The following is a 21259-nucleotide window of genomic DNA, read 5'->3' as shown; positions in this document are numbered from 1 at the left end:
TCTCCTTATAGAAATGGAAGGGAACTAAAGATTTCCATTTTTTAATAAATAAAAAATAAAACTTTATACAATATTACATAACCTATGAAAGGAAAGGGTATGACACTGAAGGCTTGTGGGGAACCAGGATTCTGGAGGAAGCAGGATGCTGGTTCTCTGGGTAAGGTACACTGTGCTACACTATGGTATCTGGGTGGTTTCAGATGGGGTCTGAGATGTGCCCCTACTCAGGCTGTGTCAGCTGTCTTCAGTCTCCAGAACAGAGAAGGCCTGACCCAGGGGCATCTTGGTGGCCACCAGAACCAGGTTTCTGGGAGAGAGTTCAGGGCTAAAGATGGGCAGGAGCTCAGCGTGGAAGCCTAGGAGAAAAGCAAGGCTAATCAGAAGGGAAGAAATGAACCAAACTCTCAGCCACTTCTTGCGCAGCGTGTAGGCATACCCCCTTTTCCTCCTGGGGGAAGCTCTAGGGGGACTAAGGAGACCCTGCTGTCCATGAGGAAGACTTGGGACTGACTTGGGAGGCAGTCCTCACATGTTGGACCTTCACAGTGCCTGGGTAGCGTGCTTAAAATACACCTTAGGGAGCCACCAGCAGAGGCTGATTTGGTGAGAATCTGTACTTTTTAACAAATCGCCTACCCTCACCCCACTGGTGACTCTAAAGCAGGGGTCCAAGAATCACAACAGTGATGAACCAGGCCCAGCAGATGTAGGGGCTAGGACTTGAAGGAAGAGCCCTAGAACTCTAGCCTCTCTGGCCCTGGGTCCCTACTGTATGTCATCCTTACCTTGCTCCTGAAGGTAGAGCAGCCGGTCCAGTAGAATCAGTGTCTCCACCAGTGGGGCCAGCAGTAGAGCCAGGCTGAAGAAGGCCACCACACGGTTCTCCTGGGCCTGGTGGCCCTGGAGGGCAGCCAGATTCAGCGGTAGCTGGGGGTCTAGCCCCACACGCTGCAGCCCCCGCTGCACATATCTGTGGGATAAGCCATAGACGGCACTTGGCTTGGTTTTAGGAACCTCCACCCGCACTTAAACTTTGCCTGTTTCTAATTTGATTCCAACTTTGCTTGGTTTTCTACCCTCATATGCGTTTTTAAATATTTCTCTAGCTATGGGCTATCTAATAGCAAATCAATCTAAAAATTTATTTTCCGTCCAATTGTTTTGCCATATTTTTAGCATTTAAAAAATTTTATATTTCTTTGATAGTCTGATAAAAGAGGGACAACTCCCTCTTAAAGAAATTTTTGTGGGCCAGGTGGGGTGGCTCATGCCTGTAATCCCAGTGCTTTGTGAGGCTGAGGCAGGAGGATTGCTTGAGGCCGGCCTGGACAATACAGCAAGACCTGTTCTCTGTAAAAAATTTTTTTAAAAAATTAGCTGGGCATGGTGGTACATGCCTGTAGTCCCAGCTACTCAGAAGGCAGAGGCAGAAGGATCCCTTGAGCCCAGGATTTCAAGGCTGCAGTGAGCCATGATCATGCCACTGCACTCTAGCCTGGGTGACAGGGCAAGAACCTGTCTCTAAAAAAAATTTTTTTACCTTCCCCATGCTATGTCATATGAAAAAAATTTTTTAAATAAAAAATAAAAGAAGTTGCCCTGGTCAGAGAACCCCAAATCACTCCTCTGGGCACATTTAGATTTTCTCTGGGCCATGCTAACAAGTGAGGGTGGGAGGAGAATCAGATCTCCAGATGGTGATCTTCCCCCTACCACCCTCCACATCCCCCAACCTCACTCTTCAATCTTGAGCTCGTGGACCCGAGGGATCCCCTGCACGCCTGGCCGACGGAGCTCGGGCTGGGCACGTCGGATGACTGTCTCCAGTGCTGCACGGTAGCAGTGAGTTCGGAGGCCAGGGCCAGCTTTCTGTAGCCGCTCAGCATACTCTTCCAGGGCATGGCAGGCCCCCTCCCGAAGCCTGTAGGGCAGTTCACAGCCAGGCAGCCCAGCCACCCACTGACTCAGCGGGTAGCCGCCAGGGTCACTCAGTTTCATGTAGCAGCAACCCACTGAGGCCAGGGCCACCACCTCAGGGCAGCAGGAGAAGTGCCTCAGCAAGGCAACGCTCAGATCCCCACAGGCATGGAGGCCTGTTAGCAGCAAGCGGGTGCCGCCCTGATGTGGGTTCTCCAGGGGAAGCAGAAGCTCCTCACACAGGGCCGTGGGGTCTACCCACCTAACCACATGGTGTGGGGAGTGCCGAGGGCCAGTTTGGACCATCTGTGGAGGCAGGAAAGGACAAAGGCAGATGGAAAGTCTGTCTGCTGTCCCCCAGCCACCTTAGGCCACAGGAAGGGATCTGTCCTCTGTGTTACTTCCCAGGGAGGAACCTGGGAGAGAAGCTGGGGCACAGGAGAGCGCTGGACCATGAATCAGGAGATGGTATAAATTCTGGGTCTATCATTAACTTTGTAAATCTTTGAGACCCAGTTTTCTTATTTGTAATGAGTCCAATATCTGGCCACTTCTCAGGTTGTAAGAAGTACGTATCAGTGTGGAAAGCAGTTTATAACTAGAAAGTGCCTTTGAGATGTGGGGAAGCGCTGGGGAAGGGAGGAACCTTGGGAAAGAGGTAACAGAAATGGGGACCACATCATTTTAAACTAAGAAACTAAAGAGGAAATTCAACCTCTGTGCCCAACTGCAGCCAAGCAGATCCTGCCCCTGCAGTGCAGGCTGCAGGAAGGGGCGGCCTACCTGTGGGTTCCTCCGCTCCTCCTTCTCCAGGGCCTGCAGAAGCTCCTGGTCCAGGCGCTTGGCTCTCTCCACCAGTCTCTGATCCCCCTCAATGCTCTTCACCACCAGCCCCAGCCCCAGAGACATGAAGCGGGAGAGATGACCCTGGAGTCATGACAGGAAGGATGGAGACAGCCCTGTTCAGTGCCCTATCCACTGTCACCCTCCCTGTCATTGGCCTGAGCACCTGGGTCCAAGGCCCCATAAAAGGCTTAAGTTCTAGCCTGCCTAGTTCCACCACTTTTCAGCACCTCCCTCCCTGGGCCAATGGCCTATTAACCTGCCCTCCCGCTGTTTTATCCCCATGACTCAAATAAACAGCACATTAGGGGTCTGGCTCACCTGGCCTGAGCCCACGTCCACAACCTGGGTGCAGCCTGTGAGGTCACTCAGCTTCTTCACCAACTGGAAGAGGAGGGAGCAAAGGTCTCTTGGCCACTAGTTCTTGATGCCTGGGGCAAACACCCATTATGAGGGTAGAGGAGACGAAGATGACAGAAGATGGACAAAGGGTGCCCCAGATGTAGAAACCAAATGGGGATAAGGGTGGGTGCTGACCCCAGGTTCAGGGCACTCTCTTTGCTCTTCAGATCAGTGACTGAATCTCCCCCACAGAGCCCTGCTGTGAAGCCATGAGCAGACTGTGGAGATGTGAGAACAGGAATAGGGTCATGACACAGACTTAGTTGCCACCCAACTCCACAAAAGGAGTGTTTAAAAAACTCCAGCATCGGAACATTATTATAGTGTCTGCCAAGGTATGTGAATCTCTAGGGCCTTTGGCCCTGCATGTGAGGTAAGGGGCATACATCTAAACAACCCACAGGCTTAAGGAGTCCCTGGGCTCTCAGACACCATCTCCAGTCATCACCTCACCTCTCCCAGCCTCCGGATCTCATGCTGCTTCTTGGGCCTGACATGTTTCCGGAAAGGAGCTGTTAGTCGGGAGCTCTGGCTGGGGTTCTCCAGGAACTCCGAGGGGGTGTGAAAGCCAGGCGTCCGGGTAAAGGCCAGAGCATAGGCCGTGGACTTCAGGGCCAGCAGGGTGAGTGGCCACACCGACCTGTACCTGAGATAGTCCGGCCCAGGCCTCAAGTGAACAGTCCCATCACATCCTGAACACACAAGTTTACAACCCGGGGCCTAGGAAGACCTCGTAAGACTTTGAGCAATAGCTCACTGCAGGGCTCAGTGCCTTGAGTTCCCCAGCACAGGGCCCCCTAGACCATACCTTACCACCTCCCCTTCCCCAGGCATCCCCAGCAGCAGTGTAGCCAGCTGTGGTGGGTTCAGTCCATCCAACGCTTCCTGCCATGAGTTAGGCAGTGTGCCCCACAGGTTGTCTGTGAAAAATTCCTGCAGAAGAGGAGAAGCAATCAGGAGGGTATTACCATTCCCATGCTTTCCTGTCCCATCTCAATTCCATACCTCATCGCCTGCCTCTTCCCAGCACTGCTGCCACACAGGGCCACTGGCTGCAACCAGTAGGTACCTCCTACTCATCCAAGTCAGCTCTTTTCTCTTTTTTTTCCCCTTTCATTCCCAATAATTGCATTAGTCAGCTCTTCTCTGAAGCCTGCTCCAGCCTCCCCCAACTCTGAAGTGGCTGACCTCTGCTTCCTCAGAGCTCAGATTGCATTCCGGACACACCTTTCCTTTTAGCAATTTCCCCAATTATTTGTGTCTGTTTTCTCTACTCAACTAAACTTAAGGGATGGTGTCTTCTTCACATCTGCAGCCCTAACAATTACCAGAGTGACTGACACACAGTATTAGCATATTACCAGTTAGTAACCTGTCCTTATATGTTCCAGATACACAATATTGTGTATTTTTATTCATTCATTTCTCCATCACAATTTCTGGGGCTTTGTTTTGGTTATACACCAAGCTCTAGTCTAGGCTCAGTGGATACAACAGTGAACCAGAGGACAAGATTCTTACTCTTGCAGAGTTTTCATTAAAAAAAATTCAGATGATATCAAATGCCACATAGATAATAAAACACCAATGAAACAGTAGTGTAATAGAGACTTTGGGAGAGGACTACTTTAGATAGGGTGATAAGGGAAGATTTGTCTGAGGAGTTGACAATTGAGCTGAGATGAATGATGAACAGAAACTAGGCATGTAAAGAAGAGAGGTAATAGCTAACATTTATATAATATTTTCTATGCCAGGCACTGTTATAAACATTTGACATGTATTAATGAACTTAAAACAACTGTATGAGGTAGGTATTATTTTTATCCCCCATTTTAAAGATGAGGAAACTGAGGCACAGCAGTTAAGTAACTTGCCCATGTCAAAAAGCTGATAAGTAGCAAACTGGGATTTGAAACCAATTTTACTCTACAGTTCTTGGTCCTAACCATTCTGCTATTGTCTTTCTGTGAAGGAAAAGCATTTCAGTGCAAAGGCCCAGATGCCTGCTGTATTTCTGGAATGGAAATCAGGCCAGTGTAGATACAGCATAGAGAAATGTGGAAGAGGCATTAGGGGTCAGACCGTGTAGGGCATTATAGGTAATGATAAAGGGTTAGGATTTCACCAATGCCCCTAGAAAACAAGGGAGTGTCATGATCAGATTTATATTTCAAAGATATCAATCTGGCTGCTCAGTGAAGAACTGGTTATAGAAGGGCAGAGGTAAACACAGAGAGATTATTTAGGAAGTGGTTCAGAAGACAGATAATGGTGGCCTGGCTCAGGGTGGTAGCAATGGAGATGGAGACAAATGGATGAATTTGGGATCTATTCTGAAGGCAGAGCCAAGAGGATTTGTTGAAGGACTGGATTGTGGATCAATGAAGGAAAGAGCTGAATCAAGGATGGCTTCTGGTTTGGGGTCTGAACAATTCAGTGGATGGCGGTGCCATTTACTCATTATTTCATTTATTCTTCACGATGATCGTTCAGACCAGGATAGGGTGCAGTGGAATCATCATAGCTCACTGCAACCTCACACTCCTGGGCTCAAGGGATCCTTCTGCCTCAGCCTCCCAAGTAACTGTGTGGTAGGGGTCCCCAGCCCCTGCGAAACAGAAAACAAAGAAAACAGGTAGAAATTCTATGTGAACTCTGTACCAGGAACTAAGGTTGTAAAACTGCTAACTTGCTTTATGACTTCTGTAACTTACTTGCTTACAAAGAACAGGCCTGCACCAGAAAGATAAGAATCCAAGGCCGACATGCATGCCTGGCCACTGCCTGCTCAAGATCCTGCCCCCTAGGCATAGAGATAACTACATTGTAACTGCCCCTCACCCTTCCTAAAAATGTGTAAAGGTCAGTTACAGTCTTTGTTCGGGACTCAGAATTTGGACTCTGTCCTCTGAGCCTCACCGGTGAATAAACGCTGGTCTTCTCCCTCACCTGTTGCCTGGTCTCTGGGTCAGTCATTAGGAGAAGGGTCCTCCTTCTCCTCCTGCAACATTTTGGCCAGCGAGGAGTGCTTTTGGTTGACAGGACCCTGCCCCTAGGCTGCACTGCGGGGGTCCTGGGTTCCGCCTGGGTGACACTTGCCACTGAAAGCGCTCTGGAGGCCTGCTGTTGCCACCAAGTGGGAGTCTCACAGCGATGACAGGAGCCCCCACCGGAAGTACCCAGTCTGGGCTCGGACTGGACAGGAACAAGGCTCATCGGCAGGCAGATGTCTGAACCACAGTAGGGAGCCCCGGGGCCTTAAACCCATCCCACCGAACAGGAGGCCCTGATCAACCCTCGCGGACTCCTCAAGAAACTCCCCGAGAAACCGAAACCGATCTCGCTAGGTTTGGGAGGGAGTGTGTAGATTACGAGTGTGTGAAGTGTAAATGAGACAGACGCGGAGCGGGGTTTCCGACCAACCCTCCATAGGGCGGAAGTGAGTGTTGAGTTCCGACCCGCAGTTCCAGGGCCACCTCATAGGGCTTAGGGCAGCACGAACGTGATAGCCGGGATCACCAGCCTGCCAATGCTAAGAGGGGCCTGAAATACCCTCGCGAGGGGACTGGCTGGAGGCGAAGGAAGCAGAAGTTGTCTTTCTCTTTGTGTTGAAGCAGCTGGGTGAAAGCTGGACCTCAGGAACTATGGGTGGAAGTCAGGGAAAACCCACACCCTTAGAGATCATGATTAAGAACTTTAAGAAAGGATTTACTGGTGACTATGGGGTCAAGATGACGGCCCCCATGCTGAGGGCACTGTGTCAATCAGAATGGCCTACTTTTGGAGTGGAGTGGCCACTAGAGGGCACCCTAGACACGGATATCACTCGTGTAGTGACGGGACCCAGGTCACCCTGACCAATTCCCCTATATTGATACTTGGTTACAACTAGTACTGAACCCCCCACCTTGGCTTAGGGGTCCTATTTCACATGTGCTAGTAGCAAAGAAGGGAAAGAGAGGAAAGCTAACTAGGGACTCTCTAGGGCCAGTAAAAGGGGCCTCAGGCCCACCCATCCTGGTCAGAGACCCGGAGGACCATGGCCCTGATTTGCCTCCACCATATGCTCCGGGGCACCGACGTCAGCCACTCAAGCAGCTGACCTCTCCGGCCTCTTCTCAGGCCACCTCACTGGAAACAAGTTCGGATCCCAGACCTCAGACTCCAGTCAAGAGTCTTCCTTAAGTCCAGAAGCTCTGCCCTTCTCTCCAGGCGATGGCTTGAGACCACTGATGCTGATGCCTCCTCCTGGAGGAACCCCTAGTCCACCAGTACTCTCACCCTACACCCCAGGAGTTGATCTACAAGGTCAATATCCCTTGAGGGAGGTCAGAGGTCCCGGACAGGTGGGAGAAGACAGTCAGATTCAACTAGGTCACCCCACCTTGGTTTATCAACTCTTCACAACTACTGACCTGTTGAATTGGAAACATCACACTCGGTCCTATACTGAGAGACCCCAGGAGATGATAGATTTGGTGCAGTCTATCTTCCAGACCCATAACCCGACATGGGCCGAGTGCAGACAGCTCCTTCTGATCCTTTTTAATGCAGAAGAACAGTGGCGTGTCTTACAGGCTGCCTCTAAATGGGTACAAGAAAATGCCCCTGTGGGGACCCTAAACCTCGAGGCTTATGTTCAGAGACGACTCCCGGCACATGAGCCGAGTTGGGACCCAAACAATTCTGATGACATGAGACAGCTCATGGCCTATAGGGAAGCCCTCTTACAAGGCATCCGCAAAAGTAGGCAGCAGGCCACAAATGTAGCCAAGGTCACTGAGATACTTCAGAGGCCAGATGAGAGTCTGGAAGCCTTCTATGAGAGACTGTGTGAGGCCTATCAAACATATACTCCCCTTGACCCTAAGGCCCCTGAAAATCAGCAAATGATCAACACTGCTTTCGTGAATCAGAGTGCAGGTGACATAGGCCGAAAGTTCCAGAAGCTAGAAGGGTTTGCTGGGATGAATGCCACTCAGCTCTTAGAGGTCGCTAACAAGGTCTTTGTGAACAGAGATGTTGAGGAGAAGAGGGAGGCTGAGAGAAAAATAAAAAAAAAGGCTGACCTGATGATCACTGCCGCCATACATGGAACCTCGGGGACCTTGGGCCCGCCAAAGGCAAATCAGAAAGGGAAACCAGGGATGACGAAGCTAACCGAGTTACAAGGACATCAGTGTGCCTTTTATAAAAAGAGCAGACACTGGAAAAATATATATCCAAAACCAATAAAAAAGAATCAGAAACAACAGTGACAGGGGCCTCATGGGGAAAACCCTGACTTCCTCCTCAATATAATCCAGAGTATGCTGTTTGAGGACTAAGGGGGACCGGGCTCCACACCTGCCCTGAGGAGCCCATGGTCAGGATGAGTGTAGGGGGCAGACATAGCCAATTCCTCGTGGACACCAGGGCTACTATTCAGTAGTGACTAGCCCCATGGCCGCCTTGACAGATCAAAAAATAGACATCATAGGGGCCACCGGGAGAACAAGTCAACAACCCTTCTGTAAGCCTAGAAAATGTATCCTGAGTGGACAAGAAGTGCTTCACCAATTCCTATAAATGCCAGAATGCCTGGTGCCCTTGTTAGGATGGAACCTCCTTGGGAAGCTATGGGCAACAGTCACCTTTTCTGAAGAAGAAAAAATGAAACTAGCAGTCTCGCCCCTGGGATTAATCTACACACTAAGGGTCCCTAGAGAAGAGGAGTGGAGGATGTTTGAGGGACAGGAAGGACATCCATTGCAGCAGGAGATCACTAGCCATTGGCCAACAGTCTGGGCTGAGGACAATCGCCTGGGGTTAGCAACACATCAAGAGTCAGTGGTCATCGAACTCCTGCCAAACACACTCCCATTGCACCTCCGCCAGTATCCAATCCCTCGAGAAGCCTTAGAGGGGATTAATCCATACCTTCAGAGACTACAGGACAATAGCATCTTAGTACCCTGCAAATCGCCGTGGAACACCCCACTTCTGCCGGTAAGAAAACCAGGGACCCAAAATAATCGGCCAGTACAGGACCTCCACGTTATAAACCAAGCTACTGTCACCCTACACCCAACTGTCCCAAACCCCTACACACTGCTTAGCCTTTACCTACCTCCACAACCTGGTTCACTTGTTTAGATTTAAAAGATCCATTCTTCAGCATCCGGGTAGCCACTGTGAGCCAAGAACTGTTTGCTTTTGAATGGGGAGATCCGAGAACAGGGACCAAGAGCCAGTACACCTGGACATGACTTCCCCAGGGATTCAAAAATGCCCCCACTATCTTTGGAGAAGCCGTAGCATGAGATATGTGGACTTTCCCGTCAGCCTCACTTGGCTGTGTCCTGCTCCAGTAAATGGATGATCTGTTACTTAGACATGAAGACCTAGAAGGGTGTGCCAAAAGCACAGATGCCCTCCTCAAATATTTGAACCAATGTGGATATAAGGTTCCAAAAGAAAGCCCAAATTTGCCTACAAACTGTAAGATATTTAGGGTTCCAGCTCCAGAAGGGAGAAAGACTCCTAGGAAGGGGACGAAAAGAGGCCATACAGTCCATCCCTGAGCCCACCTCCCAACGCAGTCTAAGAGAATTCCTAGGAGCCATTGGATTTTGTCACATTTGGATCCCCAACTTCGCAGTTATTACTAAGTCTCTCTATGAAGCGACAAAGGGGGAAGAAAAGGAACCTTTCATTTGGAAAAAGAGACACTAGAACGCTTTCCTCGAACTCAGAGGCAAACTCCAGGAAGCACCTGCGCTAGGGCTCCCTGATTTAGAAAAACCATTCTACCTTTACATATCAGAGAAACAGAAGATAGCAGTGAGAGTATTAGTACAGAGACTTGGGTCCTGGGAGAGAATGGTAGCATACTTGTCAAAACAACTAGACGGAATAGCTACAGGGTGGCCTCCATGTTTGCAGGCACTAGCTGCCACCGCTCTGCTTGCCCAAGAGGCTGACAAGCTCACTCTCGGCCGACAACTGATTATTCGGGTGCCTCACTCGGTCCTGACCCTGATGAATGCCAAAGGCCATCATTGACTCACCAACTCCCACCTCATTAAATATCAAAGACTGCTATGTGAAAATCCCAGAATTACACTTGAGACTGTACAATGCTTAAACCCAGCTACCCTCCTCCTGGTAGGACCGGGACCGCCCCTCTATGGTCTACTTGGGGCGACCTGACCTAAAGGACAGCCCCTACTCAGACCTAGACCTAGAGATATTTGTAGATGGGAGCAGTTCTGTGAATTCTGACGGAACACGGCAGGCTGGGTATGCAGTGGTCACTCAGGATGAGGTGCTAGAAGCCCAACCTCTGCCAGTCGGCACTCTGCGCAGAAAGCTGAACTCATTGCCCTCACAAGGGCTCTTGAGATTAGAAAAGAGAAGGTAGTAAACATCTAGACAGACTCGTCTAGCCCTGCTCCAGTCACATCCCGGGAGCTGACTGGTCTACGCACGGCCAAAGCCTGAGGATGCCCCTGATGAAGAAACACATGATTCCCTTAGGGATCGGAGGACAATATGGACTCCCCTCACAGATTAGCTCAGACAACGGGCCTGCCTTCATAGCAGACATAATCCAGATGACCTCAAAGGGGTTAGGGATCTCTTGGCAGCTACATGCCGCTTGTAGGCCCCAGAATTCAGGAAAGGTAGAGAGAATGAACAGAACCATAAAGGCAGGATTAGGAAAGCTATGCCAAGAAACAAACCTTACCTGAGTCCAAGCTCTCCCTATGGTCCTATTTAGAATCAGATGCACCCCCACTAAGAGAACAGGATACTCGCCCTATAAAGCGGTGTATAGCCTCCTCCCATCCTTAAGTCCCTGCCCGGATGACTGAGAGGACGGGAAGAACTAGAAATTCATAGGGTAATGGAGGGACTAGGAAAGATATCAAAGGCCTTAAGTAAATGGTTTCAAGAGAGAGTCCCCATTAGCTTGTCAACTCCCGTACACCCCTTCTCACCAGGGGATCAGGTATGGGTAAAGGACTGAAGTTCTACCCCACTTAAGGCAAGGTGAACGGGGCCATTCACTGTTATACTCACTACCCCAACAAAGTAGAAGGCATAACAGCATGGATTTACCACAGCCGAGTTAAGAAGGCAGCTCCAGATCCGGGTTGGCAGACTCACTCACACCCTGAAAACCCACTCCGACTAACCCTGAAGAGGAAGGCTCAACCCTGAAGAGAAAGGCTCGTCTAGCCCTGCTCCAGTCACATCCCGGGAGCTGACTGGTCTACGCACGGCCGAAGCCTGAGGATGCCCCTGATGAAGAAACATATAATGATTCCCTTAGGAATTGGAGGACTGGGATTAGGGTTATTAGAGATATTTCTATTCCATCATTTTGGAAAACATAGCTAAAGGGCTAATTATTATTAATGTAACTTGTAACTAGATCTTCTTCCCCACTAATAGTCAGTTTTGATGCCTGTCAAGTGTTATCCTGTGACTCCCTACAAAATCAGAGACAATTTTCCTCAGTTGACAAATATCTTTGTCCTTTCACTACAGATGGGTCTGGGGTTGGAAACTATGCAGATGAAGATGGGCCCCACCTAACTGGTAAAGAACAGGGTTGCCCTAAAACCTACAGCCAGCCATGCCAGTCCTAGACTGACGACTTGTGGACCACCCAGTTTCAAGGTTGGACCTCCAGCTCTGGATCCCCTGCATTAAAACCTAAGTTACACTTCACCTGGAGAATTCCACCTCCGGATTGTCAGCCCTTGTCGTGTAACCCAGTACACATAACCGTTAATGTCCCTACCACTTTAGACCAGACCCCCACACTGTCAAGAGTCTATGGTCTAGGGGTTGATATATCAGGCAAAGATCCCATTGGGAAATTTAAGCTACATTTCCTTGAACCCCAGAACGAGACTCTCTCTGTGCCTACAAGCACAAACGCCCCCAAACTCCCAAATAAAGATAAATCTGTACTCACAATAGTGAAGACTGAAGATCTAAAACAGACACTAGCCATAGAAACAGGTTATCAGGATGCAAGTGCCTGGATGGAATGGATCAAATATTCTGTCCGCACTTTAAACAAGAGCGACTGTTACGCTTGTGCCACTGGAAGACCGGAAGCTCAGATTGTTCCTTTTCCTTTAGGCTGGTCCACAGACTCGGTGGGAATGACATGCATGGTTGCTTTGTTCCAAGACTCTGAGGCTGGGAGAAATGCATCCTGCACCTCACTATCCTTGCTATTCCCGGTAACTAAGGGCTCTGCGGGTCAGCCCTCCGAGAGCCATAACGCCACCTGCGGCAGGGGCTAATTTCACCTCCTGCCTCTCTCGGTGGGGGAAGAACTTAGCCTCAGTGGGAAATTTGACCGGGTGCAATAAAAAGTGAGAATTCTCCTCATTAGCCAACCAAGCTGCTGTATTCATCCCCCAAGTCGACGTATGGTGGTATTGCGGACATCGCCTATTTGAGGTTCCTCCGGAGAATTGGAGTGGCACTTGTGCCCTGGTACAATTGGCTATCCCTTTTACCCTGGCATTCCATCCCCATAACCTATCTCAACCATACTCTCACTCCCAACACACGAGAGATGTCCAATGAATGCCGGGAGGATCCTTTGAACCACACATATATCTAAATGCTACTGGGGTACCACTAGGAGTGCCAAATGAGTTCAAGGCTCGATATCAGATAGCCACAGGTTTTTAATTTTTCCTATTTTGGTGGGTCACTGTTAATAAAAATATAGACTAGATAAATTACATCTACTATAACCAACAGAGATTTGTTAATTACACTAGAGATGCCACTAAGGGCATTACTAAACAATTGGACCCAACTAATAGAATGGCTTGGGAAAACATAGCCCTAGACATAATCCTGGCAGAAAAAGGACGTATCTCTGTAATGATTGGAGGACAGTGTTGCACCTATATTCCTAACAACACAGCCCCTGATAGCACCATCACAAAAGCCCTCCAAGGGCTAACCACTCTTGCCAATAAATTAGCTAAAAATTCTAGTATAGAAGATCTCATCAGAAATTGGATGGAAAGATAGTTTAAAAAATAAAAAGGACTTACGACCTCTATATTAACTTCGCTTACTATAGTTATAGGAGTACTTTTCTTAGTAAAATGCTATATTATCCCTTGCACCTGAGAATTAACTCAAAAACTAATAGAAACTGCCCTTACTAAACATAGCTTTTTCAGGCCCCATCCCCCTTATCCTGGACAAATATTACTAGTTGACATAGAAGAAAATGCGAAATTTGAAAGTGAGACTCCTTAAAATAAGAGTCTCAAAGGGCAGAATGTGGTAGGGGTCCCCAGCTCCTGTGAAACAGAAAAGAAAGAAAACAGGTAGAAATTCTATGGGAACTCTGTACCAGGAACTAAGGTTGTAAAACTGCTAACTTGCTTGCTTACAAAGAACAGGCCTGTACCAGAAAGATTAAGAATTCAAAGCCAACATGCATGCTTGGCCACTGCCTGCTCCAGATCCTGCCCCCTAGGAATAGAGAGGACTACGTTGTAACTGTGCCCCTCACCCTTCCTAAAAACGTATAAAGGACTGTTACACTCTTTGTTCAGGGCTCAGAATTTGGACTCTGTCCTCTGAGCCTCACTGGTGAATAAACGCTTGTCTTCTCCCTTGCTTGTCTTCTCCCTCGCCTGGTCTCTGGGTCAGTCATTAGGAGAAGGCTCCTCCTTCTCCTTCTGCAACAGCAAGGACTACAGGCACATACCACCAAGCCCAGCTAATTTTTGTTTTTGTAAAGAAGAGCTCTCCCTCTTGCTCAGGCTGGTGTCGAACTCCCAACCTCAAGGAACTCCCAACCTCAAGCGATCCTCCACCCCACCCCACCCCCGACCCCGCCCTCCCAGAGTGCTGGGGTTACAGACCTGAGCTGTGTTCGGCCTGGGATCCATTTTATAGCTGAGGAAACCAGGACTAGGAGTGGGGTGGGAGAAGTCTAAGGTTAACACAGTAGGGAAAGCAGGATTCTAGTTCAAGTCTGTCAGATTCCAAAGCTAGAGCTGTCCACTACACCACAAAACCAGCAATTTGTTCCAAGTTTGGATAAATGAATACGTGTGTTCTTGGAACACCTCACATGTTCCTCAAAAAGTTCAATGTGGTTGCAGCATGGCTCAAACATCCATGTGTTTTATTACCAAAATAATCTAGATATTAGAAACATCAATGTTTATGTCAGCTTAAAAAAAAGGAATCACCCCTGTTTTAACCCCTTTTTGTACAAAAGACTGAAATTTACAGAAGAGATCAGAGGCTAAATCTCCAGATTCTCTCCCTAGCCAGCCCACGACCAGGGTCACCCAGCCCACACCCCTGTGGCCTCACGATGATGTAGGCGTCCAGGATGGAACGGTAGAGCGCCAGGACACGGGTGAGGTTAACAGCTAGCTGCCTCCTCTCCTCGTGAGAAAGGCCCCGGGCAGACATGCCCGGCATTCCGAGATCCAGCAGGTAGTGCAGGGAGCGAGAACGAAATGAGGAGAGATCCAGGGTCAGTACTATGCGGGTCCAGGACCCGGGCTAGGCCCAATTCTGCAGGAGGAACGGGAAAAAATAATTTTGAGTTCGGTGCCCGACGCTGCCTTTCCAGGATCCCAGTCTGGAGTTAAAGATCTGAGGTGCCCCCCTGACGTCACAGGTCGCGACGTCTCACAATGCGAAGGCGTCAGCGTCTGAGACAGGTGGGAGGCGGTAACAGGGCAGTGACGCCACACAGGCCTGCCGCAGCGCCAAGCTCAAGAAGAGGGGCGGGCCAAGTTACAGGCCCCGCCCCTTCCCGTACACTCCTTCCTCCTCTCCCGGAAGTGAGGCCCCGGGTCTCCGGCGCGCTGCAGTTCCAGGTTGTCGCGGCCTCCCCACACCTTCGAGTTGTACCTCCACGGGGCCAGAGGGGCCGGGGAGCGCATCCCGCCCCCGCCCCCACCCACACCGCCCCCACCTCCGCCGCCGCTGCCGGTCCTCACACACTCGGAATCATTGGCCTCGCTACCTGACGTAGGGACGCTGCGGGCGCGCGCGCGCCGTCCTCCGGCGCGCTCTAACCCGCGCGCCTGCCGTCCCGGGCCTCGTCGTCGCGCCCCGATTTCCGCATCCGGCTCCGGACGCTTCCGGTCTTAGCGGGGCCCATCTAGGAGGTAGGTTTGTGAGCATGGAGGGACGGCCTCCACCGCGGGGGCAAAGTGTGCTTTTTGAGGTGGGTTACCCTGAGCCTCGATTCCACCCTCAACTGATAGGTGGTGTCAATTGTCCTTGCTTGAGAGAAGGACTTGGGTGAGATGCATGTGGAGATTCCCCCCACTCCTAACCTGGAGCCGAGGGAAAGGGATGCCTGGATTTGTATCTTTATTCATGGGGCCCGCGCTGCGGATGCCAGGGTAATCCAGAGTTCATCTACACCATACCCCTCACTGCTTTCAAGCATGATTAGATATTCCCTTCGCAGGCAGATTATAGAGCTCACCTGTTCTGGCCTCCTAGACTCAAAGAGTTCGAGCCCGGTGGGACCTCCAGCCACTTCAATTTACAAATGAAATTGAGACCTAGATATGGGGAATGATCTCCTAAGACCATATGGCCGGTGAATTGTGAGGCTTCACCAGAATTCAGGCTTCCTGGCTCACACCAGTGGTCCTTCCATCATTTCACGTTACGTTTTCATTTCCCTCCTTTCTGAGAGATTGCTTTGATGTCTTTCCTCCCTTAAGTCCTATAGAAATTGGTCTTATCTCATTTTTCTCCCAGACCTGTGGGCTCAATTACCAGGATCATTTTCTTCAGGGTGTACTACAGACCTCCACATGTGGGACAATGGGATTCAGCAGAGAATGAGTCCCCCATCCTCCTTTTATCTGTAAGCCACTCTTTCCAACTGCCTTTCTGCCACCCACTGTCCACATGTCTACCTTACTCCTCAATCTGGACTTTGGGGAACCTCCTCCCAAAAAGGCATTAGAAGGAAATGCCAAGCACCGAAATTTTGTCAAGAAGCGGCGGCTCTTGGAACGGAGAGGCTTTCTGAGTAAAAAGAACCAGCCCCCTAGCAAAGCACCTAAGTTGCACTCAGAACCTCCAAAGAAAGGGGAAACTCCTAGGGGGGAAGGCACTAGGAGGAAGATCCCTCCGTTTCCCAAGAAGAAGACAGCTGCCTCCAGCAATGGGTCAGAACAGTCCATGGACAAGAAAGCTGCAGTGTCTTGGCTGACCCCTGCCCCTTCAAAGAAGGCTGATTCTGTTGTAGCTAAAGTAGATTTGCTGGGGGAATTCCAGAGTGCCCTTCCAAAGATTAACAGCCACGCAACCCGCTCCCAAAAGAAGGCCACTCAGAAGAAATCCTCTCCTCCTCAGAAGAATGTTCCACAGAACTCCACTCAAGGTCTCTCAGAGAATAAATGCTCTGGAGCATCCCAGAAGTCACCAAGGAAGATGGTGGCAATTGACTGTGAGATGGTGGGCACAGGACCCAAGGGGCATATTAGTTCCTTGGCTCGATGTAGCATTGTCAACTACAACGGAGATGTGCTTTATGACGAGTACATCCTTCCCCCCTGCCACATTGTGGACTACCGGACCAGATGGAGTGGTATCCGGAAACAGCACATGGTGAATGCCACACCCTTCAAGATTGCTCGAGGCCAGGTGAGAAGCACAGGGCATGATGGTGGCAGTAAGGTGGGTCAAGAGAAGTCCAAGTCATATTTCAGCCAAGGATATCACTTTCAGAAGGTGCCAAAGGTTTATGGAGGGAGGGAGGATATCAGTTGATGAATTCCTCCTGTTGGGGTAAAAAGTGGTGAAAGTCAAGGAAGGTACAATGAGCTGGTATCACAAACTTCATTAGTTAAGTTTTAGGTCCCTGTTTTAGGGACCTGTTTTAGGTCCCAAGTGGGATCCTAATCTGGGGAACTGGGAATCTGCACAGAGAAAGAACAGCCAGTGATGAAACTGGACAGAGCAGTAGGCATGAGTGTCAGGGGAAAGGGCTCAATTTGGGAATGCCTTGTAGAATTGGGGCCTAGGGTTAAGAGGGGAGAGGTGGAGAGAGCTTCTCAAGCAAAAAGTAGCCTGGGGCAAATGTGGAAAGTTGGCGGTAGGAGAGGCCAGAAAGTTGACAGGTGGGGTATATTTCTGTAACTAGGACAGGGATCCTGCAGTGGAGGATATAAAAGACAGGGCGGCCATGTCAGGTTCTCATCTCACTCATTCTAGCCCTGTGCTGAATATTGGGAGCACAAAAAGTGAACAGGAAAGGAGGGTGAACTGGGAGAGGTAAAGAGGTAGTGAAGGGGAGCCAGAGGGGGAGCCTGCTGCTTGGGAGGCCGCCAGAGGGCGCCCTTGGTCCATGTCATTGCAATTTCAGGTCCGCACTCTGCCTTCACTAGACACACTCTGCTCCAATAATGCCTTGTATGCTAAAATCAGTTGGAGTAGGTTCATCAGATGTGAAGTGGCTGATTATTAGAAAATACTTGGAAGAAAGAGTTGAAGAACATCCTGTGCACAAAGGGCACAGCTAAGCAAGGGCTTCGGAGACGCAGATGGGATGGGTCTGAGACAGCAAATCTACTCAGCTTTAATGAGGATTGTGGGCCGGGTGTGGTGGCTCACGCCTATAATCCTAGCTCTCTGGGAGGCCGAGGCAGGAGGATCGCTCGAGGTCAGGAGTTCGAGACCAGCCTGAGCAAGAGCGAGACCCCATCTCTACTAAAAATAGAAAGAAATTATATGGACAGCTAAAAATATATATAGAAAAAATTAGCTGGGCATGGTGGTGCATGCCTGTAGTCCCAGCTACTCAGGAGGCTGAGGCAGTAGGATCGCTTAAGCCCAGGAGTTTGAGGTTCCTATGAGCTAGGCTGATGCCCCAGCACTCACTCTAGCCTGGGCAACAAAGCGAGACTCTGTCTGAAAAAAAAAAAGTAATGAGAATTATGTGTTAAGGTTAATAAAAAATAAAGGTGGTGGTGGACAGTAAACTGTATGTGAAGTGAGGAGCAGTGACATCTGGTTTTCATCATAAAGCACTTCCCCAGTGCCCAAACTGGGGTTATGAGACTAAGCTATGTCCCAATGAGTCTGACCCCTTCAAAGGAGTCCCCTTGGCAGGCCATGCAGGACTATTGCTTTTATTTGCAACCTGTTTGGAACTGCATTTTGGAATTGGCCTTCAGAGCCGGTGGCATATTCTTTGCTTGTCCTCACTGGTAATATGTCTTCATGCTTTAAGATCCTGAAACGGCTGGGCTTGGTGGCACCTGCCTGTAGTCTCCGCTACTCAGTAGGCTCAGATGGAAGGATTGCTTGAGCCCAGGAGTTTGAGGCCACCCGGGACAACATAGCAAGATACCCTATCTCAGAGAAAAGACCCTCACTTAAGCCTAAAAGTTCAAAGCTTCAGTGAGCTATGATTATGCCAGTGTACTCCAGCCTGGGCAACAGAGCAAGACCCTGTCTCATTAAAAAAAGGAAGAAAAAAACCTGAAATGATAAGTTATTTTCTTTTGGTTATAAGACTAGTGTGAACAAGGTTTCCTCTGCAACCTTAGTCTACAAGTGATTCTCTTTTTTGAGACAGTCTCACTGTTGCCTGGGCTAGAGTGCAGTGGTGTGATCATAGCTCACCACCACCTCGAACTCCTGGGCTCAAGTGATCCTCCTGCCTCAGCCTCCCGAGTAGCCGGGACTACAGGTGTGCACCACCATCCCTGGCTAATTTTTTTTTATTTTTAGTAGAGATGAGATCTAGCTCTTGCTGAGGCTGGTCTCGAACTCCTCACTTCAAGCAATCCTCCCACCTTAGCCTCCCAGAGTGCTAGAATTACTGGCATAAGCCACTGGGCCCAGCCCTATAGGTGATTCTTAATCTTTTATGACCTGTAGATCTTTTGAGAATTTGATGAAAGCCATAGACTCTCTTCCCCCAATGATAACCATACACATCTATCTGCATATAATTTGGGGCTTCTGTTACCTCCCTGGAGCCCATTTTTGATTCCATGGGTCCCAGCCATGGTTCTAAGGCCAGCATAGTGACATTAATAACAGTTAAAGGACTTCAAGTAGCAAGCCAGAACTGACCTAGATACATGTTACATGAACATTCAAATATGAGTGTGATTTAGGATTGAAGGTAAATCTGTCACTAGGACAGAGACTAATGAGAAAGTAAGGAGCCACTGGCAATGTAAATCCAAACAGGGTTATACCATGGAAATTACCTATTAATGAGGAAGAGGAAGGTGGATTTCAGTAGAAAGAATACTTGTGGTAGAGGGCATTTCATGGATGAGGCAGGTAGGCAATCAGGTGAAAAGAACCCAGAAGGAGTGGTGGCCAGGGTGGGCTTTCAGAATACATGGGCTCTACCTTTCCGTCTTCCTTCTCACCACTTCCTGTTCTACGCTTGTTCCAGATCTTGAAGATACTCACAGGGAAGATAGTAGTGGGGCATGCTGTGCATAACGACTTCAAAGCCCTTCAATACTTTCACCCCAAGTCCCTTACCCGTGACACCTCCCATATCCCCCCACTCAACCGGAAGGCTGACTGCCCGGAGAATGCCACCATGTCTCTGAAGCATCTCACCAAGAAGCTGCTGAACCGGGACATTCAGGTAGCCTCTCGTGCCAGTCCCCATGCCCCTACCCCCCATCTTGGGCATGGTAGAGGTTCTTGTTGCTATCTCTCTCTAGGCTCTGACCCCAGAAGCCCTCTCATTGTAAAGATCCAGGCAGGCTGCTCTGATTGGAAGAGCTTTGGGTTAAGGGGCCCAGTAGTCTCTCTCCATCTGAATACAGGGATAATAATTCCGGTTCTTGGCCTCAAAAGGATGTTCCAATGGCTACTTTGAAAAAGGAAAAAAGTCCTAAATGGATATAAAGCCCTAATTAAGAAAGGGAAAAAGCAGGTAGTCGTGGTGGTCTAAAAGGTATGTAATGGATGCAAGGATCACTCATATAATTCACATGCTTGGCATTCCAGGAAGAGGTGGCCCACCTGGCAGGAAGGTGTGGACACATTTCATAGAGAGCACAGTTAAGGAACTGGGGATGGTAGAAGACTTAAAAGGCCTGTCTTTGATCTGGTATGTTCTGTTCCTATAGAATTTAAAATAATATGGTTTACACATGTTGTTGCAGGAACGATTGAGGTAGACAGTAGCAAAGATTTCCTAGGAATTAAACCCCTGAAGTTAGATAAGGGCCCCACCAGAGTTGTGTCTTTGAGCCCACTAATTGTGGAAGAAACTGTGTGGTGGGAGTAGGGGAAGGAATGCAGAGTCAGTTGGGAAGGGAAGAAACAACTTATGACTTCAAGCTCTTTTCTTTTTCTTCCCTTGTTCAGGTTGGGAAAAGTGGACATTCCTCTGTGGAAGATGCCCAGGCCACCATGGAGCTGTACAAATTGGTTGAAGTTGAGTGGGAACAGCATCTGGCCCAGAATCCCCCAAAAGACTAGTGGCAGTGGGGACGCTGGTGATGTGGGGAGGCAGATGCAGCAGCCAGGAGAAATAGGGCAGTGGACTAATGGACAGCTCTGCTAGCTCCACATCTTTGGAAGCTAGAACTGTTGGGGAGAGAGAAGCTCTCCCCAAGACTTAATATCCATTGAAATTTCGCCTCAGGTGTTGTGTCCTGTGTCTGATTAAATGTCCCATGGAAGGGGGAGTCTCCATGTCAGAACCCAGCCCTATACTGGTTACCTCTTAAATGGTGCTAACCATGGGTCCCAGGGTGCTTTGTGCCAGTCAAGCCTTTTGACTTTCAAGGGGCAGGACATCCTGGGAAATATAGTTTCCCAAACTGCCTTATCATTAGGGTGGCCATATGTCTCATTTTATGCCTTTTATTCTTGGGTAATTAACAATACCCTCTTTCATTCTCAAAAGTATCCTGGTTGGATAATAAATTGTATGGTCACATTACATATCACAGAGTGTGCTTTTAGCTCAGAGTCTCCATCTGTGTCAGGATATTACCTATTCTTCCCACCTTGACTTCCAGAGGAGCCATCGCTGGTGAGGTTTAGTTCTCCGTAGGGTTACAAGGCAGTAAAGATA

The 21259-nt window shown here is 49.2% G+C and overlaps 2 protein-coding genes across 9 annotated transcripts; one reads left to right on the top strand and one right to left on the bottom strand.

Annotated features, from left to right (window-relative positions):
• Nucleotides 1-25: 25 nt before the first annotated feature.
• Nucleotides 26-15278, bottom strand: METTL25B (methyltransferase like 25B). Of its 8 annotated transcripts, none has more exons than XM_045545401.1 (9): nt 15194-15278; nt 14530-14736; nt 3974-4098; nt 3619-3811; nt 3085-3147; nt 2704-2847; nt 1742-2226; nt 789-973; nt 26-359 (listed from the first exon to the last, which is right to left on the bottom strand). In XM_045545401.1, exons 2-9 carry the CDS (start codon nt 14638-14640, stop codon nt 238-240), a joined length of 1428 nt encoding a protein of 475 aa, XP_045401357.1. In that variant the 5' UTR covers nt 14641-14736; nt 15194-15278; the 3' UTR covers nt 26-237. The 8 variants fall into 8 exon arrangements, with proteins under 8 accessions (XP_045401357.1, XP_045401356.1, XP_045401358.1 ...); XM_045545400.1 differs by having other exon boundaries at nt 15143-15260; XM_045545402.1 differs by having other exon boundaries at nt 15168-15249.
• A 39-nt stretch (nt 15279-15317) lies between these two features.
• ISG20L2 (interferon stimulated exonuclease gene 20 like 2) lies at nt 15318-20823 on the top strand. Its single transcript, XM_045545408.1, has 3 exons — nt 15318-16839; nt 19613-19813; nt 20545-20823. The coding sequence occupies exons 1-3, from the start codon at nt 16099-16101 to the stop codon at nt 20656-20658; spliced, it is 1056 nt and encodes a 351-aa protein (XP_045401364.1). The 5' UTR covers nt 15318-16098; the 3' UTR covers nt 20659-20823.
• Nucleotides 20824-21259: the final 436 nt, after the last annotated feature.

Source organism: Lemur catta, chromosome 3 (genome assembly GCF_020740605.2).
Source record: "Lemur catta isolate mLemCat1 chromosome 3, mLemCat1.pri, whole genome shotgun sequence".
NCBI lineage: Eukaryota > Metazoa > Chordata > Mammalia > Primates > Lemuridae > Lemur > Lemur catta.
This window is presented reverse-complemented; position numbering and strand designations above follow the sequence as displayed.